At 44.8% G+C, this 19,774-nt stretch overlaps 1 protein-coding gene across 4 annotated transcripts in view; it reads right to left on the reverse strand.

The window, feature by feature from the left end:
- pde1cb (phosphodiesterase 1C, calmodulin-dependent b) overlaps nucleotides 1–19,774 on the reverse strand; it is a 74,440-nt gene that overhangs the window by 45,987 nt on the left and 8,679 nt on the right. For 3 of the 4 annotated variants that reach the window (XM_035634927.2, XM_035634926.2, XM_035634928.2), the window contains exons 2-3: nucleotides 13,715–13,765; nucleotides 12,915–13,080 (exon numbers count right to left, since the gene is read on the reverse strand). In XM_035634927.2, the coding sequence (XP_035490820.2) occupies nucleotides 12,915–13,080; nucleotides 13,715–13,765 (217 nt within the window). Of the gene's footprint in view, nucleotides 1–3,564; nucleotides 4,211–12,914; nucleotides 13,081–13,714; nucleotides 13,766–19,774 lie in introns of those variants that run through there. The other variant, XM_035634929.2, reaches the window with a different exon arrangement.

Below are 19,774 nucleotides of genomic sequence, written 5' to 3' on the forward strand. Positions count from 1 at the left end.
CCAAATTCTGGCAGCTGGGGCTCAGGAGACAGGAGAGGTTGGTCCCAATCCGCATGTCAAAGTGACCTTCGACCTAATACTGAACCCCAAACTACCTGAGGGGATGTACGGTAAGTGTGTGTACCAGTGAAGCACTGCGTCTATAACATAAGCGCTGCATATGAATGTGCGTGAATGGTTGAATGTGACCTTCATTGAAAAGTGTTTTGATGCAGTCCATTCACAATACAAATGTTACATTCTAAAATGGCTGCCTGCACATGTAGCGGCAACTTGTTTTACTTGGACAGTGTTGGAGGAAGTATTCAGGTGCTTTACTTAAGTAAAAGTACTAATACCGTAGTGTCAAATTACGCAGTTGAAGTCTTGGATTGAAAATGTTGTTCGGTAAAACTAGTGCAAAAATGTGATGTGCTATACTTCCATACATTATATAATTGGAATATTATTACTCGTGTTGTAATTTGCAGGGGTTAAAGTGACCGGAACAATCCAGAGCGACGATCCAGGAACCTTCGATTAATAAGCAAATGAATCTGATCAGTGGTTTCATACATAATAATGTGGGCATGGTGGGCCATCAAAAAATCCATTAAGCTTTTACCGACCCTGTCAGTGTCTTTGCTGCAAACCCCCCCCCCCCCCTTCTGATTAGGTGTGTGGCTGAGAGTGTGCTGCATGCATGTTCCATGGACTACGCTCACTGTCGTATGTAATCAACCCTCATGACCCCCAAACTCCCCCGTCACCGCCATTACACCGCATCTTATGGCTCCCCTACCTGCCAAATCCCATTTTAACACAGGTTAATATAGAGATTAATCAACTGACTCTTTTGGTTTGTAAAACTACAAGATAATGGCACCACAGTTACCCAGATATTACATCAATTATGAGGACAAGCCGCAAATCCTCGTAATTGGGGAAACTGGGACCATGAATTGCTCCCTATTGATGGAGATGTGATCGTGGCATTTAAGGAAATAAATACTAAGGTCAGATAGTGGTACTTAAAGTGCAGGACTCGATTAGATGTAGTGCATTACCACCGCTTTTGCTCTCTTTTTATCGGCGTCTGTGCCTCCACAAATCAGATTGCGTCATAAAGCGGTCAGCCCGGCCACCTTGATCCTCCTTGGGCGGAATCTAAGTTGCCCTTAAGGGAGCTCTCTGTGATGAACTGTTGATCAAGTGATTAAATAATTCATTGATTTCCATTAATCAGTGGGTGACAGAGAGGTCAGGTCCGTCGCAGTTATCTAATTTATTAATGGGAATCCATTGGAATCCATTCACCGATGCAAAAAACATAAAGGGGCCGTTTGTCAGAGGGACGTAATAAAACACACCACGCTGTTCTTTCCTTGATCAGTTGGTGTCACCAGGCTTTAGACGGCGTCAGTGAAGGTTGAGCAAGGGGGGAGAACTGTCCAGAGCAAAATGCTCTCTGTGCCTGTCCAAGGATGATTGGTGTACTCTGTGGAGTACCCTGTGCCAGAGAGAGTGCTGTGATAGCCATCCAACACACACACACACACACACACACACACACACACACACACACAAATCATACAGCTGCCAAACAAATCTCCGAGGATAAGCTGGCAGCACATACAGTAAATGTCACCAGGCTGCAACATACACTTTTCAAACACACATCCAATCTATATCATCCCCACGAGCACATGCACAATAAACCTTTCCCCATCACACACACACACACACACACACACACACTCACACACTCTCACACACACACACACACACACACACACACACACACACACACACACACACACACACACACACACACACACATACATACATACATAGACTACAAACTGTCGATCCCTCCCATCCACTGTGTGAAGCGTCAACATCTGTGGGGGCTGCCTGTCAGTTGGAGCTCTCTCCCTCTCCTCAGACAGAGGCTCTTTGTGAGATTAAAGGCTAATGTGATCTCTGACACGCAACAGGAGCCCTCAGAGCACCCAGCAGACTGCAGCGTAGCCACGATGAAAAAAAAATGGAAATAAGAAGAAAGTCCCAAGCCCCCTGCTACATTCGCCTGACTCACTATCCATCAAATATCCACTAAGACAGATGGTTATGATAGGAATTTTATGACGGTGACCCGATGGAGGAGACGATGATGAAGCCATCTGAGCAAAGTAAACGTGGCAGAGGATAATGGTGGTGGGGATGGGCACAAGTTGGGCTTCTGTCACAGAAACAATGACTTATCACGGAACAGCGGAAACAGAAAAAGGATGAAACGCAGTGATGTGAGAGGACAGGTGAGGAAAGCTGATGGATGAACTCAAGTCGCGTACGCATCATTCACTGGGGGGGGGGACTGTTTCATTCAGACGTCCAGCTTTAACATTAAAGATGCCTTTCTCAAAACACAACCCTCCTAGCAGCAGCACTGCTGCCCCCCCCCCGAGTAAGAATGATGAGAAAATGACCACTTCAACCTGCGTACTGTATAGACTGCGTGGGGGCTTCCTTCGTAGGGTCAAAGGTCATAGAGGTGTTGATAAGCTGGTGGATGATACGCAAGTGATACTGTAGTATCTGTGTGTTTTGTTTTTTTTAAAGGATATCCTTCCCTGGAAACCGGGAGGAGTGAGGGATGTTTGGCTTGAGGAGGTTTGTGTATTATTTAAAGAGAAAAAGGAGAGGTGCACGGCAGAACCAATTTTTTTTATAATAACAGTAAGTAAGCAGAAAAAAAGGGCACAAACAAAACATTATAAGGTTTACTGGTGTACCAGAAATTCAATCATTCAAGTTGAAATTTATATATATATAGATATATATATATATATATATCTATATATATACTGTATATGCCAATATCCCCCCCAAAAATTTTTTCCACATCAAGGCTGCAAGTGCGAGAAAGACTGCTTGCGTTCCCTTCCATGGTTACCACTTCAGTTCCAATGTGCTTTCCTCTTCTTTACGAAGGAAGTAGCTCGGAGCTGCGCTGTTTGAGAAAAGAAACTCTCCTCTTCCTGTGTGTATCTTAGTTCTTTAGGTTAACGCAGTCTATTGTCCTCTCTCCCATATACACTGACACACACACACACACAAATGCCTCACCCTGAACCTGACCTAAACCTCATCCAAACCTATACCCTCCAACAGTCCTCTACAGCTATGACGATTGGCCAAAATGCCCCCAGTGATGGTTTTGAACCAGAGTTTGTCCTCTAAACCATAGGAAAACATGTATATAAACACACACACAAACACACACACACACACACACACACACACACACACACTCTGAAAAATCAGTATGAGGATCAGGTGAACAAATCTTATTCTGACACCCAAATCCTTCCTATGGGCTTTTATCAGAATTATAAATTATTATCACAGATTCATTATAACAAAATAAATTCTCATTCACATACAGTTAGTCACAAATTACTCCGTCTCACGCACGCACACACACACACACACACACACACACACACACACACAAAACACAGACTGCATTGCTTCACACAGACACTTGTTGAAAAGAGTAAAAAAAGAAGTGGATATACTCACAGTCCCCGGAGCCTGAGCCAAATCTTTTCAATCTGTTCCGGCTGGAGGTACTTCAGGGCCGTGCTTTCAAACTCCTCGATCTCTTTGGTGGGCGACTCCATGTCAGAGAGTCTCGGAGTTCCGAATGTGCCGACAAGAGATCGAAAAAAATTCACAAGTTTAATCCCTCCCAAGTGTGAGCGGTGAGGAAGGCGGCACGAGCCGAGCGAGGTTGCGATGTGCTGGAGCCCTGGATGTTTGTTCATTCACACTTTCACACCCCGAGCTGCGACAAACCGGCCATCATCCTTCCCTTTTTTTTCTCCTCCTCCCCTTTTCCTCTCCTGTTTATGTGTGAGAGAGTGTATGACTGACACTCAATAACAGTGCAGGGGCAGCGCACAAGTAGCTGTGACAGTCGAAAACCAGCCCAACTCCACCTCCTTCTCCTCTCTTGTCTCTCTCTCTCCCTCGCTCGTTCACTTCTCTCCTGGGTGAGCACAGGGGTCCTGGAGCCGTGCCATGCTCTCCCAGCAACGACGGGATGCAGACGGCAGGGCAGCGCAATCCGGGATTAACGCTCACTGCCGAGCTCTCCGCGCAAGAGGGAGGGAGGAGAAACGGCACCAGTCAAAGAGAGGGAGGAGCCTCTGGCTGATAATGAGGAACCACGGTCTGTTTCATCCACTGGAAAAAGCCAGGGGGGGGTGAGGGAGGAGAGCGACTGGGGATGGAGAGGAGCAGGAGGACGAGACCTTTCTGGAGAGGAGATGACGAAGGTGTGAGTGCCCTGCTTTTACTGAGACGAAGAGTAATCTGAAAATGCAGATAATACATTCGCCGTACGACATATTAAATCTCGTTCCGGGGAGGATTAAATAGTGAGCAGACAGTGCGTTGACACTGATTTGTCCGAGATTACTCTGATCCATCGTGCGTATTCAGGACCGTCAATTCCCCCCCCCCACCCCCTCGAATACAAGCATTGTAAGATGTACAGTGCATTACCATTCTGTCTGTTTCACTTTGCTGTCTTGTGAACATACTGTACACTCAACACACTGCCGCTTCGGAAAAAATACCTGCGTTGTCCTCTGCATTTTTTATGAGCAAAAAAAATAAAAGCCCTCCCTGCTTCATTTAGTTCAGATAACTTGGCAGGCGGCAGGCCAGTTTCAAAATGAACACTGTTTTATGATCCCCGTAGCCATATAAGCCATCACAACCCGCCACTCCCTGCATACATCATGTGTTATATTCCTCCCATACTGAAAGCTCCGTCAGTAATCGTACACGAAGGCAGTAAGGTGCTTAGTACTAAATATTATGGTCAATATATTTTGAATAAACTATATAAAGAACACTGTTTTTACTGAGATGCCACTAGTGGTTGGTCGTCTTCCTGTCAAGAGATTTCACATTAAACTACTATATGTTGAATGCTGCACAAAAACAAAATATTCTGTACAGGCTTTTTGAGCCTCTTCCGCTGCTTTCTTTACTTTACTCTAGGTCGTCTGGGACGGGTCTGCTTTCTGTCCCTAGAGTCGAAACTAAACATGTAGATGGTTCCTGGGTTTTTTTTTTGGGGGGGGGGGGGGTTTAATGCTCCAGACATCTGGAACGAGCTCCGACAGAACTGCAGCCGCAAATCGTAGTATCTAGTAACAGGCATTGATTGCTTACCTCTTACGCTGCACTGTTACTTTCATTGTTATATTTCGAATTGTTGTTTTTGTTTTATTTCACGGGCTGCACGTTCGAACCAACCTTTCTGTGCGGAGTTAGCGTTAGGGGTTGCATGTTCTCCGGGTACCGCAGTCCAAAGAGATGCAGATTGGGGGTAAGGCTAATTGGAGACCCCATACTGACCATTAGTTACTCTGAATTGGCCCTTAGATATGCTCGCGACCTGTTCAAGGGTGCACCCCCGCCCTCGACCGGATGAAGCGGTAAAGACATTTGATGGATGGTTCTCATATGTTACCCTTTGATTTCTATCTAAATGCCTCTATTTGTTCCGTCTTGTGTCAAAATGTGCCGTACAAATAACCTTGCTTCACCTCACTTCTTCTACGAAGCCAGTTCCCAGCTCACTGAACGTCTGGTGAAAAAAAAAACAGGACAAAATACAGCTTTCTTCTCATTGTCTGCAAGGCCCAAACTTGCAAGGGTGACTCAGGCCCCCCAACCCGACCCCCCTTCTCTGAGCCCCCTACCACACGCTCTGGTCTTTCAATTACTTGATGCAGGATGCAGGGATAATGCCAGGGCACCACCTCAAAGAGGCTCCTGCTTTCATCTGCTGAGATGGGTCCTCAGTAAGGAGGGAGGAGAAAGGTTTGCCTGAGTGCCACGAAGCCTGCTGATGTTCTCTTCAAAGGCGCACTTATCTATGTCTCTTTCTCCCTTTCCGTCTTTTGGCTTTCACTTTCTTTTCTCTTTCTGGCTGCTTTCTTTCCATCCACTCTTCATCAATGTGTCACTGTGTTATCTTTCTCTCTCTCTCTCTCTCTCACCCTTTTGTGGAGGTATGCCGCCCCCCCCCAGGAGATATCAAGCCGCAGGCAGAGCTGACAGGTCAACTTGAGGGGAAACCACAACAGTAACTTCACATTTCACTGCTCGCTGTTCACGGGTTTACACCCCGGGGACCCGATGCACCGTGTCATCTGTGTATGTAAGTGTGCCACTGAACAAGGTTGAGCCCCGTGAGAAGGGGTCTGTCAAGAACACTGCAAGGACCAAGAAGGTCACTTTGAGGTGCATTTGCACTCAGGACCGAGTGTTTTCCCTGAAATACTAAGTGAGAAGCAGGAGTTTGCAGTAGCTGGGTCTTGATTGGAGGCAATGTGAATCTGATGATAGAATCCGCACGCGGAAATGTCAGCCCCCTGTAGCTGCTTTCAGACATGCACTGGACTTTTTTTTCCCTGAACGTTTCCGGCGGGGCTGTACGTGAGAAGGCAAATGTCCGGAATGTCTGGAACTTGGACATAACTTCACTGCACAACCATGACACCGTCGGTATTGGTTGTTAGTGTTGTTGTTGCTTTTTAATACAATGCCAAAACTTTTTGGAAAAAAAAAATATATGGTCAATGTATTTGTGCCCATGGCAAATTGTTGCGGGTTCTTATTAAAGCATCAGTATAGTTCACCCGAGGGGTCTGCCACATCGTTGAGCAACGTCTGAAAGATCAGAACCTTTCAGAGCTGGTGGGCATCTGACAGTTTTTGTGACTTCCAGAAAATTGCAGATGCTACATTCATATTTGTTTCATGCAGTAAGTGGAGGTGAGAAAGTCTCTCACAAGCTTTTTTCATTCACGCTACCTTAACTTGTTTCGTGTATATACCAACAAGTGGAACAACAGGAATGCCCCCCCCCCCCCCCGCACACACACACACACTTAAGGTGTGGAACAGCTACACAATAAACAAAGATGACAGTTTGTTTTGGAGTATACCCACCTCTCCATGGGCTAGGCAACTGAAACACCCGGTTCAAGGTAGGGGAGAGATATTTGTTACAGTAAACAGTAATTGGAAGTTTGTGATGGGATGCTCACTCTGGTTTCCTGTTTAACAAGCTCTGCGGCCGTTCACCACCCCGACCTCCTCACCCTGACTGTTCTACCTCACAACATGAAGGCCGTGCTGTACACTTCTTCTCTTGCCCTGATTTGTGCGTCACTGTGTAGTGAGGTGTGGACTCGCCCAGTGTGGCTACTGGGCAGAATTACCCCAATCTTTGACTTAATCATTTAACTTACTATGCATTACTTCTGATGGGAATTTCTCAGCTGCATTTGATTGCCTCCCAACTTTGAATAATTCCAAAGGCTTAGAGAGAAACTATTTCTGACATCCATATAACATATTCACTGGTGAAAATATAAAAACTTGGGGCATGAAATAGGAGGATCAAGAATGCAGCCTTGTGGAGAGAGATGTGGCCTTCAGCCTTTGTTCCCGCGGAGTCTCCGAAAATACTTTAATTACCAGCAGATGAATGAAAAACCTTGTGGGGGGAAATAGCACAACTATGCGGATGCCCATATTGTGAGAGGGCACAACACAGCAGAGTTGAGTGTGTGGTGAAATATTAGGAATACACTGCAGTCTTTTACTTATTGTTCATTTCAGAATTATACGTCATAAGGAATCTGAAAATTGAAAGCCATCAGCAGTCCGAGTCTGACGTGAAAACATTCATGTTAAAATTTGCATAAGTTAAAAAAGAAAAGGCAAGTATAGCAGAAAAGTCTCTTTTTGTGTGTGTGTGTTTTTTTTTTTGGGGGGGGGGGGTCACAACAATAGCATGTGTATGAATTAATTAAGGAACTGAATGGGGTTTAATTTATTGAGTTTCCAGACTGAAAAAAAAGTGTCTCTTCACCTCATAATAACCAGTCCCTGGTTAATTAATATCACAACAACTGCTCACCGCAAAGCCCAAATGAATCATGACTGGTGAAAATAATTTATTCCTATGACAATGACGGAAGGGGCCCGCTGGAAATTACGCTGTGCTGAGGTATTCTTGTCACTGCACTCGGGCTCCCTCGAAGCTCACACATCGAAATCGAGACATTAACAGCGCCGGCCATTTGGAGGTGCATGAAAAATTCAGATCTCATTTAAATTTCCAGGCAGTTCGATAAGGACATCTATGCATCAAAATAGCAATCGCCTCTGCGGTAATGACCACATTTTGGCGAAGATCATCTATCACAAAATATGATTCCCCATCTATACTTAATTCCTCTTCTTGTAGTGGATGTATTCGAGATGGAAGGATGGGTGGGAGAAATTGAGGGCATGCGGCCATCGAGCTATATTTATTTGGAGAGTAATGGGGGTGGGAAAAATACCCCAGAGAAGAAACTTCCTATTACTTCATCCCCAAGAGAGATTTCTATAGGTCAAATGTGATGCATGCAACAGCTGAACTGAGGAGGGAAGCAATCAGGCTCCAGTAGCAGAGAGGTGATTTAAACAGGGCCTTCTCGTAAAAAGGTCATAAAGGTCTACACTGTCAGCTAATGTGATGACGATTTTCACTTATGTTGGGGCATTAAACGTAAGTGATGGAAGTGCTGTGCAGTAGCCAGTCAAACACAGCGAGAACGACTTTTAGCTTATGATTTAGGAAAACATATAGTAGCAGGCTAGCAATGAATACACAGGGCGGCATAAGGGCTTCTTGTGTACCCCCGATGAATTCTCTAATTTGGTGATCCTCGGACTTTCCCTCTAGCCCCACCGGCATGCCAAGGTTTTTTTCTTCTAATTCAGTGAAATAACTCAACAACTCAATGGATAGGCTCAACGTGTTGTAGGATGGCCATCAAAGCTGTTTTCAGACATGAACTCTGGAAAATGTACGGAAAATAAGGAAATTCTCACATGACATACGCGTCAGGAGATTGTCCGTGTCAGACAATAGCTGTGTCCTTTTAAGAGTCTGTATTGTGTCTTGTGTCTAGAATGATTGTATGTTTATTGTACCCATGGTCCGGAGAGAAACGTAATTTCTTTCCATTGTAGCACCTAAGTACGTATATGGATGGGAACGACAATAAAGTACCCTTGGACCTTGAACCTTGAAAACAGCCAACGTACCGACCGCAACCTCACACAAACAAAAGTGGACACCATGTGCTTTTTTAATGGCCAATATGTGATCAAACAATTGCCCGTTGAAATTTTCCACTGCTTCAGCTGACACAGGTCAACATTACGACCCCATTGCAGCCATGTCCCTGGTCACCTGACAACTTTTAGATCTGGTCAATTAGACTTACCAACTGCTGCAATGTCTTCACCAGCCCCTGGATTACTCCTAGCATTTACCATTCACACTTCACGGGAGCTGTTGAGTAGGTTGTCTGAGCTTGGCAACGGTGAAGTCTAAATGCAGACTGGATCACCCAAACAAAGAGCTGAAAGCAGCTTATGGGTGTAAATAGCTCTGGAGGACGGTGTTGTTTTGCAATTGGCCGCAATAAGGAGCTATTTAAAGTCATTGTCAAAACCAAAAAATGGCCCTTGACTGAGCTTTAATTTAATTTAAACCTTACTATCAAATATATTTTGTGTGTTTTGAAAAAAAACACACAAAATATGTCTCAATCTATGATTTTAAAAACACCCATTGTTTGTCCATACAGGTGCTTTCGCCCACATGCTTGATTTCGCATTTTAACATGCATTTCAGCTGACACTTCATTAAATAATCCACGATAGCTGGTGATTTCCTGTCCAACAGTTCAGTCCAGGGTCAAGGCTCAGGAAACGGCACACGCACACACGCACTGTGGCTCAAAGTGACATAGCCTACAAATACAGGATTATTCGCACCATGGGTGTGCAACTCACACAATGTACTTAATAATAAATAACTAATATTGGACTGAAAAAAAGGCTGATCTAATTTCTTCAAACAATAACCAAAAATTTATTTTTCTTATTGAAAGGTTGTAGGCACAGGGGATAGACATAAATAAACAGTGTCATATCATATAGATCAAGGCTTTTATGTTACAGGATGTTTACACTGTATGCACCAGTAACACGAGTTCAGAGTGTGGTGAAACTCTCCACGAGGACGTTGAATAAATATGTCAATACTGTTTTCATTTTGTTTCCTGTTATGGAGAACACAGGCCTTCCTCATAGATCGATACTGCATCAGATTGTATGAAAAGCCGAATCCATAAATACGTGACGTCATGTGGCAGACGGCAGTGTTACAGCTCTTTAACATCATAACTGCGAGGTTGCACTTCAGCCCATGTGCTTCCAGTCGCACTGGCCAGCGGAGCCTCATTAGCCGACTAGTGGAGCTAGTGATGGAGGTTGTTGCCGCACAAGGGATGGCAGCGGGGGGTCCGTGAACCTGCGGCTACAGCCAAAGGAGGGGTCACCCCCTGAAACTGTGGGCTGCCGCGGACGAGACAGCCTCCCTTAATCAGCTGCAAAGTTCACAGCGGCACACCGCATCCAATTAAGCAGTCGATAAATTCCACTGCTGACCACAGGAGAGCTGCATGTGTGAGTGCCCGTGTCGATGGCTGTAGGTGTGATGATTCGGGCTCTTACATGTCTGTTTAATTGTTTTGTTGCTAAGGTGTAAAACTCTGTATGAGAGGAAGAGGCTTGAATTTCTGAAAAATTCTATTTCTGCAGACTTTCCGTGAAGGAATATATAGGAGATTTCTCATATACAGGCAGTATACAATGTGCTTTCAAGCCCATCAAATCAGGAAAAGCGACATGTCCACTGTGCTCCAAGCAACTCTAGAGCATATCCTCAGCCGCTGCACAGAGGCACTTGGGAAGGGACTGTATCAGACGGAGGTCCTGAGGACCACGGCCTCCAAACAGGCCATCACCTTCATCAGAGTTGGAGAAAAGCCAAAACCCACCAAAAGAGCAAGCGCGGGAATCGATGGATTGGGCGGCCATTCAGCTGATCTGAAGGAAAACCCGTAAAAAAAAAGACAATCAAGCATCTTTGTTAACTGGGGCACTGGCTGGAAAACTGCAACCAGCCATTAGGATGCTCCGAAACGGCGCAATGCTTAAAAGACAAAATGTCATTTCCCCCGAATTCACCCAGACCTCCGCTGCATTTTACCTTCTTTCAACCCCAGTTAACGACGGCCCTTAGCTCCCGTCCTTTAACTCACTCACTCCAGCATCCCGCCTGCGACACCTCACGTGATCCCTCTCCGTTCTCCAATAAAATCTAATTATCATCGCCTGGAGGATAACAGCCGGCTCTGGCCTTGGAGGTGACACTGTGGTTACATAATTTTATGGATTACTCCTAGTTCAGCAGTCATTTAATCACCCTGTGCCATAATCTTGCCATTTGTCATTCAGTTGTGGATCCATACAACTCCCGGTGGATTTGCCCTCTATTAACCACTGTTGGCCTGGCCGGACACTTCCCCCAGACATGGACACAAAGAAGAGGATGGCTGCCCATTGAGTGCATATAGAACTAGATCAAGAAGATGTTTTCTTAGAGGACACATATTCTGGTAAACCCTCAAATTCAACAGTTTCGCCAGTCAAATTAGTTCAATGAACAGTTTCAGTGTTTTATGATATCTTGTCCTTGATTTAGATTGTCCGCGCAACTGAGACGAATCATTACCGAGCTGGCCAGTGGACATGTTAGTTATGCAAATTGGTCTGCCTCAGCTGAAGATTTAGCAGCATTCAGCTCATGCGTGGCTTTTGTTCCCCAACTCTGATTCGAGCTGAAGTCATGTCTTGATAAAAGAACCTGAAATAAGTCAGTGTCCCTGTGGACAAATGAACTGTTTCCTCCGAGGAAGACGAGGGGGCTTTTAGCTGCACAGAGCTGCCCGTGTTTTTATTCAAAATGTGAGCTGTAGCTTTTAAATGAAGGAACAGGCTGTGTCCAGTCAAGTGGAAAATCACTTTCTCTTTGTCACCACCCAACTCTGGAAAACAGAAAGTGCATCTATGCTCCAGAGGGGGCGACTACGCAGAGAACAACTGCAATGTAATTTGAGATAGCATGGGGAAGCACCAGAAAGGAAGCATGTGTTACTGTCAGGTAGAAAAAGAAGATGAGACGAACGAGTCAAATGGGATTTGCACAATCTCAAACCAAACACCTGATAAACTGTGAATCTCTGCAAATGCTTGCTACACAAACATGGGGGGGGGGGGGAAATCAAAAGAATCAGCTTTGCCATAACTCCTTGTCTACTTTGCATACAATCAAAAGGTCGTTATCGCGCACTAGGTGCATTTTTAGCATCCTGTGACAAATGATCATTCCTCGCCACCTGCGGCATTTGTACCGGTCTCCAGAGCCATCAAGGTTAATTGGAATCAGACGTTAAAAGACGTTCAATATTCTAAAAGTGACAACAAATTATGTTAATGGCGGTTTGAAGTCCTTGTTATCAAGGTGGAATCAATCATGCCCACGTCCCTCGAGGTCAGCAGCCGTACATAGCAATTAGCACCGCGTGGGTGTGTGTGCGCTTAATGTCCAAAACAGATTATTATCCTCTTCATAGAAAGTAAGCAGAGGTACTAATTGCACCTCCTTAACAATCGAGTTTACATTAATCCGAGTCGGCAAAAGAAATACATAGTGCAGAATAAAGCCTCATCGTATACGTCGCCTTGCTTTCCCCCCTGTATACACGACTGAAGCGATATCGACAGTATGCAAATTACACCTGCACAAGATAATGAGCTGGACATGGCTGTCGACGTCCCACCGCAGCCTGACGCTGGTTTTCACTCCGTAACAATTAACAGATAATAAACCGCAACTAATTTTTTATTTGTGGGCTTTTGACATTTTGGCAAACCTGACGGCCGTTTTCTCTGTGGCGTCTGGTTCGTCTGTTGCAGGAAGCTCATCCGCCAGAATCTCCTCAGGACTTCGCGTGTCATTCAGGGGGGCCTTCTGCTCTTTGCTTTTGATCCCCATCCCTGCCGTGATGGCGTTCCACAAGGCACTCTGGGACTTTGAGCCTGCACACAAAAAACAAAAGAAAAACAGCACAAAATAATCAAAGCCTCATTGCTGTTCAGGCCTTTTTGTACAGTGTCATGCCTTAAGCTAACAAATATATATATATATATATATATATATATATATATATATATATATATATATATATATATATATAGAGAGAGAGAGAGAGAGAGATTTAATTTCTACTGAAAGAGAGGGGAGAAAGTGCCTTTATAATGCTGCCCCCGTGTGGATGTATGCTGTCAATGCTTGTTTGTCGAAGAAGAAGTAATGCACTTACTACACTGTTGAAAAGAAGAACAACTACTGCTACTAGTAGAACTTGTTTTAAGAGGACGGTTTATCAACCTTTATTAGATCATAAACCATTTTTTGGTCCACACCACCTGCTGCAACATACTGATAGGATCATTATAAACAATATCTGGAAAAAATCTTTGAGCCACGTTTGTTTATCAATTTCTTTTCATGCTGCGATAATAAGGTGGTGGGGGGATTCAGCGGCAAAAATGTCAAAAAAAACTTGATGCTTAGCAAAGAAAGGTGAAATGATTCGACATGAATGAATTTAGTGAAGTGGTTAATAGTGAAGTAATACTGATATGCAATAGAACGCACATCAACACTTACGTGAGAAACTGGCCTGTGGCCTGGTGGAGCTCTCTGCATCTTCGTTTGCCACTGGGGGAAGAAAAAGATAGAAGAGATGATGTCGTGTACTGTCGATGAATGACGTGAGGCTCTAACCCCCTCAGTGGTTTCCAACAACTTTAAATCAATCTTTGATTTTGAGTTATTCACATTTCATCGCTGCTGAATTCTGCAAATGCAAAAGTCTGCTTCTGGAAAATTTGAATTCCCATTTCCTTCTACATTTGGCTATGTTTCTGAGCTCATTCCTTTTCCGGTCAGACAGTCACATACAGAATAATAATAAAGCCCCCTACTATCTTCTTCCGTGGGTTTGTTTCTGTGTCTTCTCATCTATAATATAAAAGGGGCGGTGAACCTTGTGCAGAGTCAGCAAAGTCATTTACAGCCCTAACCCATTAAACCTTAGAATTGCCCCCAAAGTGTGATTTAAGTGATCGTGAAAGTACAATAATTGTCGCTGTCCGTTCAGAGGCCGGCGCCCTGCTGGAATCTCTGTCCACTTAACAGCACACGGTGTGTAGAGTTCACAGAAAATGAGGCTGTGGGGGGGGGGGGGAACAAGCCTAATTGGCGGCAAACCTGAGAGGAGAGATATTCAAATCTAACAGCATGATGGCACAGGTAAGAAAATAATATCCGTGTTGTTGTGCAGAAGGGCATCTCCGAATGAACAACTCGAACCTTTGACTGGCTGAACAGCGTCCGAAAAGAACGATGCCGACGTCCACCGCGGTTGGCTGAGAAGATGAAGACAAATGCTAACCTGATCGCTAGAGCACTGCACAACAACTGAATGGCCGTGTCCAGAGCACAAATAAGCCCATTAAGTGCAATGCTACAGAGGAACACCACATGAGGTCATTGCCACAGTCGTGCCTGTTCAAATGAATACTTCCACAGGGTGTATGTTCCTCAACCCTACGTCCGAATTCTGAAGGAAACGTTAACGTGGCTCAACATGCATTTTCCTTATTGGTCGCTAGATGCAGAATCCAATTTTTTCGGCTGGTAATAAAGTTAAGAGAAAAGTTGCTCCCAAACTATGGATGGATTATGAGAGAACTGGTCCTTTCTGTGTCGCTCTGTGGTCGTTTCTTTTCTTCTTTTTTTGCCTCTGTAATCGCCTCAAGTCTCTTCGTGGTTGTTTTCCAACCCATCATGGTCATTTTTGGTGGTAGCTTTGTTTCCCTTTGTGGTCATGTTTGCCTCCTTTTGGGGATGATGCAACTCACTGTGGTCATTTTGTCTCTTTCTATTCAGTATTTTCAACTTGAAATATTAACAGTCATTTTAGTTTCGGGCTCAGAGCCCCGACGACCTTCTTGGCATCGTGGACGTTTGCATCGTGGTTTGGGCCTCGACTTTTCTAGTGATGACCGCTGAATTATTTCAGGATTCAGGTCATTGACTGGAAGAAAAGCCACATCCACATCACGGCAAATGAAGGTGACTTTGTGAAAGGAAAGTAATTCCCGCTGTATGATTGTGCAGGTTGAAGACGGAGCCGCATATCATCTTCCACTCAAAAGCTACATTTTGCAATTTACTGGACACTTCTGAGCGGCCACATTCAATTCATTTCTACTGTCTAAACTGAGCAATACAGCATCAGAGGATTAGTCAAAACATTAAATTGCAAGGCCTTTAAAATTTGAAACAGAAAAATGTCCGGGGGCCTGAGTATGATCACAAGCGTTTGAAGGTGTCCCAGTTAACGGCCGAGAGCACACCTACCGCCCTCGCTGGGGACCCGGGCCTGGCCCGCAGTGGGACTAAACCCAGGAGAGAGATGAACATCTGCAGGCTCGAGGCTTAACTCCGCAGCCGGTGGAAGTTCAGGACCATCCCACAAAGGTCATGTGCCTTTGGTTGACCCTGAGAAAATGCCCTTCCACCCCGTTCAGTTGATCTCGGAGATGAAAAGAGCCGTACGAATTCATTTCACTTCTTAATTTCACTGTAGGCTTTCTTTATCCTGGACACACACGCTTTAATGTCCCGTCACATCATGTACACTCACCAAACCCACATTCCTAGTTTGAGCTTTGGTACGTATCTATGGTTTCCTCTGTGTGATCTGCTAAATGCACCCCCCATTTGTGTTTGTGAATTAACCTTTTAGAGGCAGAAGATGACAATGACCTTCACCAAAGCTTCAAGTGACACTACAATCATTTCCTTTCTAATTTCAGTCTGCAGTTATTACTTCACCCTGAACAACAGTTGCATCACAGCAAGAATGTTCATGGTTCAAATCTCCATTCGAACAGGGGCCTTTCTTTGTGGGGTTTGCATGATGCCGTGTGTTTTCTCCGGGTACTCTGGCTTTCGTCCCACAGTCCAAAGGCATGCAGATTGGGGTTAAGTTAATTGGAGACTCCGAATTGGTCTATGTGTGAGTGGGAATGCCTGTCTGTCTCTGTATGTTGGCCCTGTGATGGGCAGGCGACCCGTCCAATGTCAGCTGGGATTAGCTGCCACTCTTAAAGGATAAGCGCTATAGATACTGGATGAACTTATTGTGTTTGATTGCGCTGCGGAGGTGGGCAGACCCTCCTCTGCACAATGATGCCACGCTCTGTCAGAGGACATTGGCCTTTGTGCGATAAAATGCGATAAGAGGCTTCAGTGTGTAACTTTACCCGCTCAATCTATGTGCACGATACGATTGTAGGAGTCGAACTCGCTGAGTTTCTCCCGCTGGCAGAGGATACAGGCCCTTCATCATCCGTCTGGGATGAATAAAGGCAATAATGTTTGATTCAGCCTCATAGCAACAATAGCGTCTACAGTAAATTAAACCATCAGTTACTGTTGAAAGATGAACAACGTTCGAGAGGCTCCGTTGCTCACAGGGGACTCAACTTTTGAACTGAGAATCGTGAGGCTAAAATCAGAGAGTGTGAAATGAAATACATTTTCCACATTTCTGTCACTCCCGTGTCGAATAATAATTCGGGACGTTTCATAACAAAATCTGTCTTTTTTTTCTCCTTTCTGGTAAACCGTAAAAAGATCATTTGAATGACTCATCTTGGACTCGGGGGTCCGTTACATTAATTCGTTCAGTCAAGTGTGATTCGGGGCGTCCAGCTAGACCACAGCAATATCTTAGTGTTTGGATTTCAGATGAAAAAAATAACCTTTGTTCACATTTTCAAAGAATGCTGTTGGGGTCTTAATGTATCCATTCAACCCTTGTCCTCCTCCTCCTGGTCCTGGTGAGGGTAAGGGAGGTGATGTGGAGGGGAACAGCCCTCCGTAGACCTGGATCCCTGCAGTGATCCAATCAATAAACCTGCAGCTCTGTAGGCACATTGTCTCGCCAGTTTCAACTATGTTTTTGAATTTCATCTTCATTTGCTGCCAAGGGGTCTTTCCACCCATCAGTTTACAGACAACGACAGATATCAGAGCATAACACCCCACTATTTCACTATTTCGTAATGAAAGTCTGGTGAATGTCGCCAGGCTGCAGAGCTCACTGCTGTACTCCACGTGGTGACACATATTTTTATATGTCTATATACTGCAAACAAGTTCATTGATATCTTTTGCTCCGCTGGAGTGAAAAAAGGGAAACTCTGCTCTTCTTTTCACGTGGCAAATTGTTTTATGATCGCTCAACTGACAACGGGTTTTAACGCTTACGGTGACTGAGCTTCACTGAGCTTCAGACTGAACAGAGTCTCGTTTGGAAAACCAAACAACAATCTAACAAAATGTTCCACTGGAAACTGCAAGAAAAATTAAGAAGGTCAGTGGGGATGTCTTTACTTTCTATAATCCCTGACCCCTGAGGTGTGATGCTTATAGAGCATTAGCACCTTGTCGACGACTTCCATGTACATCACATCTCTTGTTATACTTAACTCAATGAATCACCTTATATATGAAATCATTAAGAATATGACGAAGAACCTTTTTTTCAAGACCAACAATGCGATAATAACTAAGTCAAGTGTGTGGAGTCTGTGCAATGACATCAATCAGGAAATACAACAACACAAAAGATAAAAGAGCTTGTCAGTAATTACAACTTTTGTCTTCAGCGGAGAAACGCTGTGTTCAAGATTGTCACCAAGAAAAATCTGTCTTTCACAAAGACACAAATTCAGACCGAAACTAAAGAAAAGTCAATCTTTTATGCAAATTTTGCTCAAAGTACAAGACCGGAAAAAAACAGCGCCCTTCCAAATGATGAAAGCGCATGTAAGAGTGAAACGTGATGAAAAGCAACAACAGATGAGCTGAGAATTTAAAATCCGCTTTCTCCGCACCATCAACCCAAACACAACGGGGCGAACAAGCCTCACACTCGACGAGACACCACGGCAGAGGCCTGCCGCCTGCGGTCGGGGGGCTCGCTGTTTAATAACGGGGTGGACACGAGGTGTCCAGGCAGGCAATGAAGTACCAGCGCTTAGGAGACACGCTCCAGAGGAGGTGATTGGCAAAACAGGGCGGACTGAAACCTTGGCCTACTGAGCAATTGATTGTGACACTTTGGAGGTAACCATGACAACTGCCATACTTGTGGGTACTACAAACGGCCGCGATACGGGCCGCATGTGACCGAGGCAGGTTTTTTTTTTAGAGGTAACAGGATGTGTCCGCGCAGGCGGAAAATCCAAAGTCTATTTTCTGTGGGATCATAAAGTGTGTCAGGGGCTTTTAATGCTTTTAAAAACAGACGCCTGGGTTTCAATCGAGGGCGTCCCTCTCCCTGTTTGTGTGCCCACGCGCCCGGAGCGCCTGAAACTTTCCCCCTCTCCTTATCAGTACATCCATAACATCCAGATGAGTTTTAGGCGCTTTGGAGTGGGCGGGCGGTGTGAGATAACAGACCAGGTATTTTAGGTGTCTCCGGCAACGCGGGAAACAACCGAACCGCACTGAGCGCATGGCTCTCAGATGGACCTCGGTGAAATGCATGCATCCAGCAGAAAGATGGCAATGACTGGACCGCTGTGGAGAAGATAGCTTGAACTGTCTTAGGTTCACAATTGCGTGGAGACATCTAGAGAAACTTTGCCTGAATTTCCAGCGTAGATCGCGAAGAGAATTAAATGTTGTAATTGAGATATTCATTTCAAAGTAACACTCAGTTTAAACTCTTGCAAACATACAGGGATAGATTCTGTATGAAATGAGCATCATCTTATTTAGTTTTTAGTTTTATGCTGGAATAAATTCTACTATCCTTATTGCTATGCTAGATGACAAAACCACTCTGCAAAATTTCAAATTAGGGGCACCTTTAACTTTAACAACATATTATAATGATATCATTATATCATAATCGGCTTTCCTCAGTCTCCTTCAGTCTCCACAGGGGAAATGTCTGGATCTTTAGCCGCTAAAGGCTCCGCCACGTTCACGATCTCATCATTTCATCTTCACTGCTGTTTGATGCTGCTGCGTGGGATTATCAGAGCTCGGTCGCTGAACACGGAGAACAGCTGCCTACTATATCTGGGGGAAAGAGAACGGGAAAAAAAGGTCGATAAGAGCGGTGTCAGTGAACCAGAACACCGAAGTTGTTTTTGCTGCAGAGCCGAAAACAATGGGCGGAGAGATGCTGCAACTCTCTGTGAAGGCGAGGAGCTTTCACAAAGGCCGCAACACAGTGTTAGTCTCAACACTGGTTTTCTTTTTACGTCCAACTACGTTTTCGAAGATTCATGGAAAAAGGGTGAAGTTAACTTTCAGTCCACGGAACGGAACGGAACGGAACCGACCGTACACCAACGGCACCATCGGTTTATCCTCGCTCACTATTTTTTCCCGCGCGCACAGAAAAGCTGTCACACAAGTTCTCATGAGCTCCGGACACGTTTCAGGACGCGCGTCACTCGGACGTCTCCGGCACTGAACATCTGCGCATTGATCTATTTCCAACGGTGCTTTTAACGCTGCGTTATTCACGAGAGCTACGTAAGTTCATCAACGCACCGGTTGTCAAGACAGTGGGATGAATTTCCTGGTGACGTCAGGCGCAACACAGCCTTACTCCGAAGTCCCCTTGTTACCATG

The sequence above is a fragment of the Scophthalmus maximus genome, chromosome 5 (assembly GCF_022379125.1).
Source record: "Scophthalmus maximus strain ysfricsl-2021 chromosome 5, ASM2237912v1, whole genome shotgun sequence".
In the NCBI taxonomy this organism is placed as follows: domain Eukaryota; kingdom Metazoa; phylum Chordata; class Actinopteri; order Pleuronectiformes; family Scophthalmidae; genus Scophthalmus; species Scophthalmus maximus.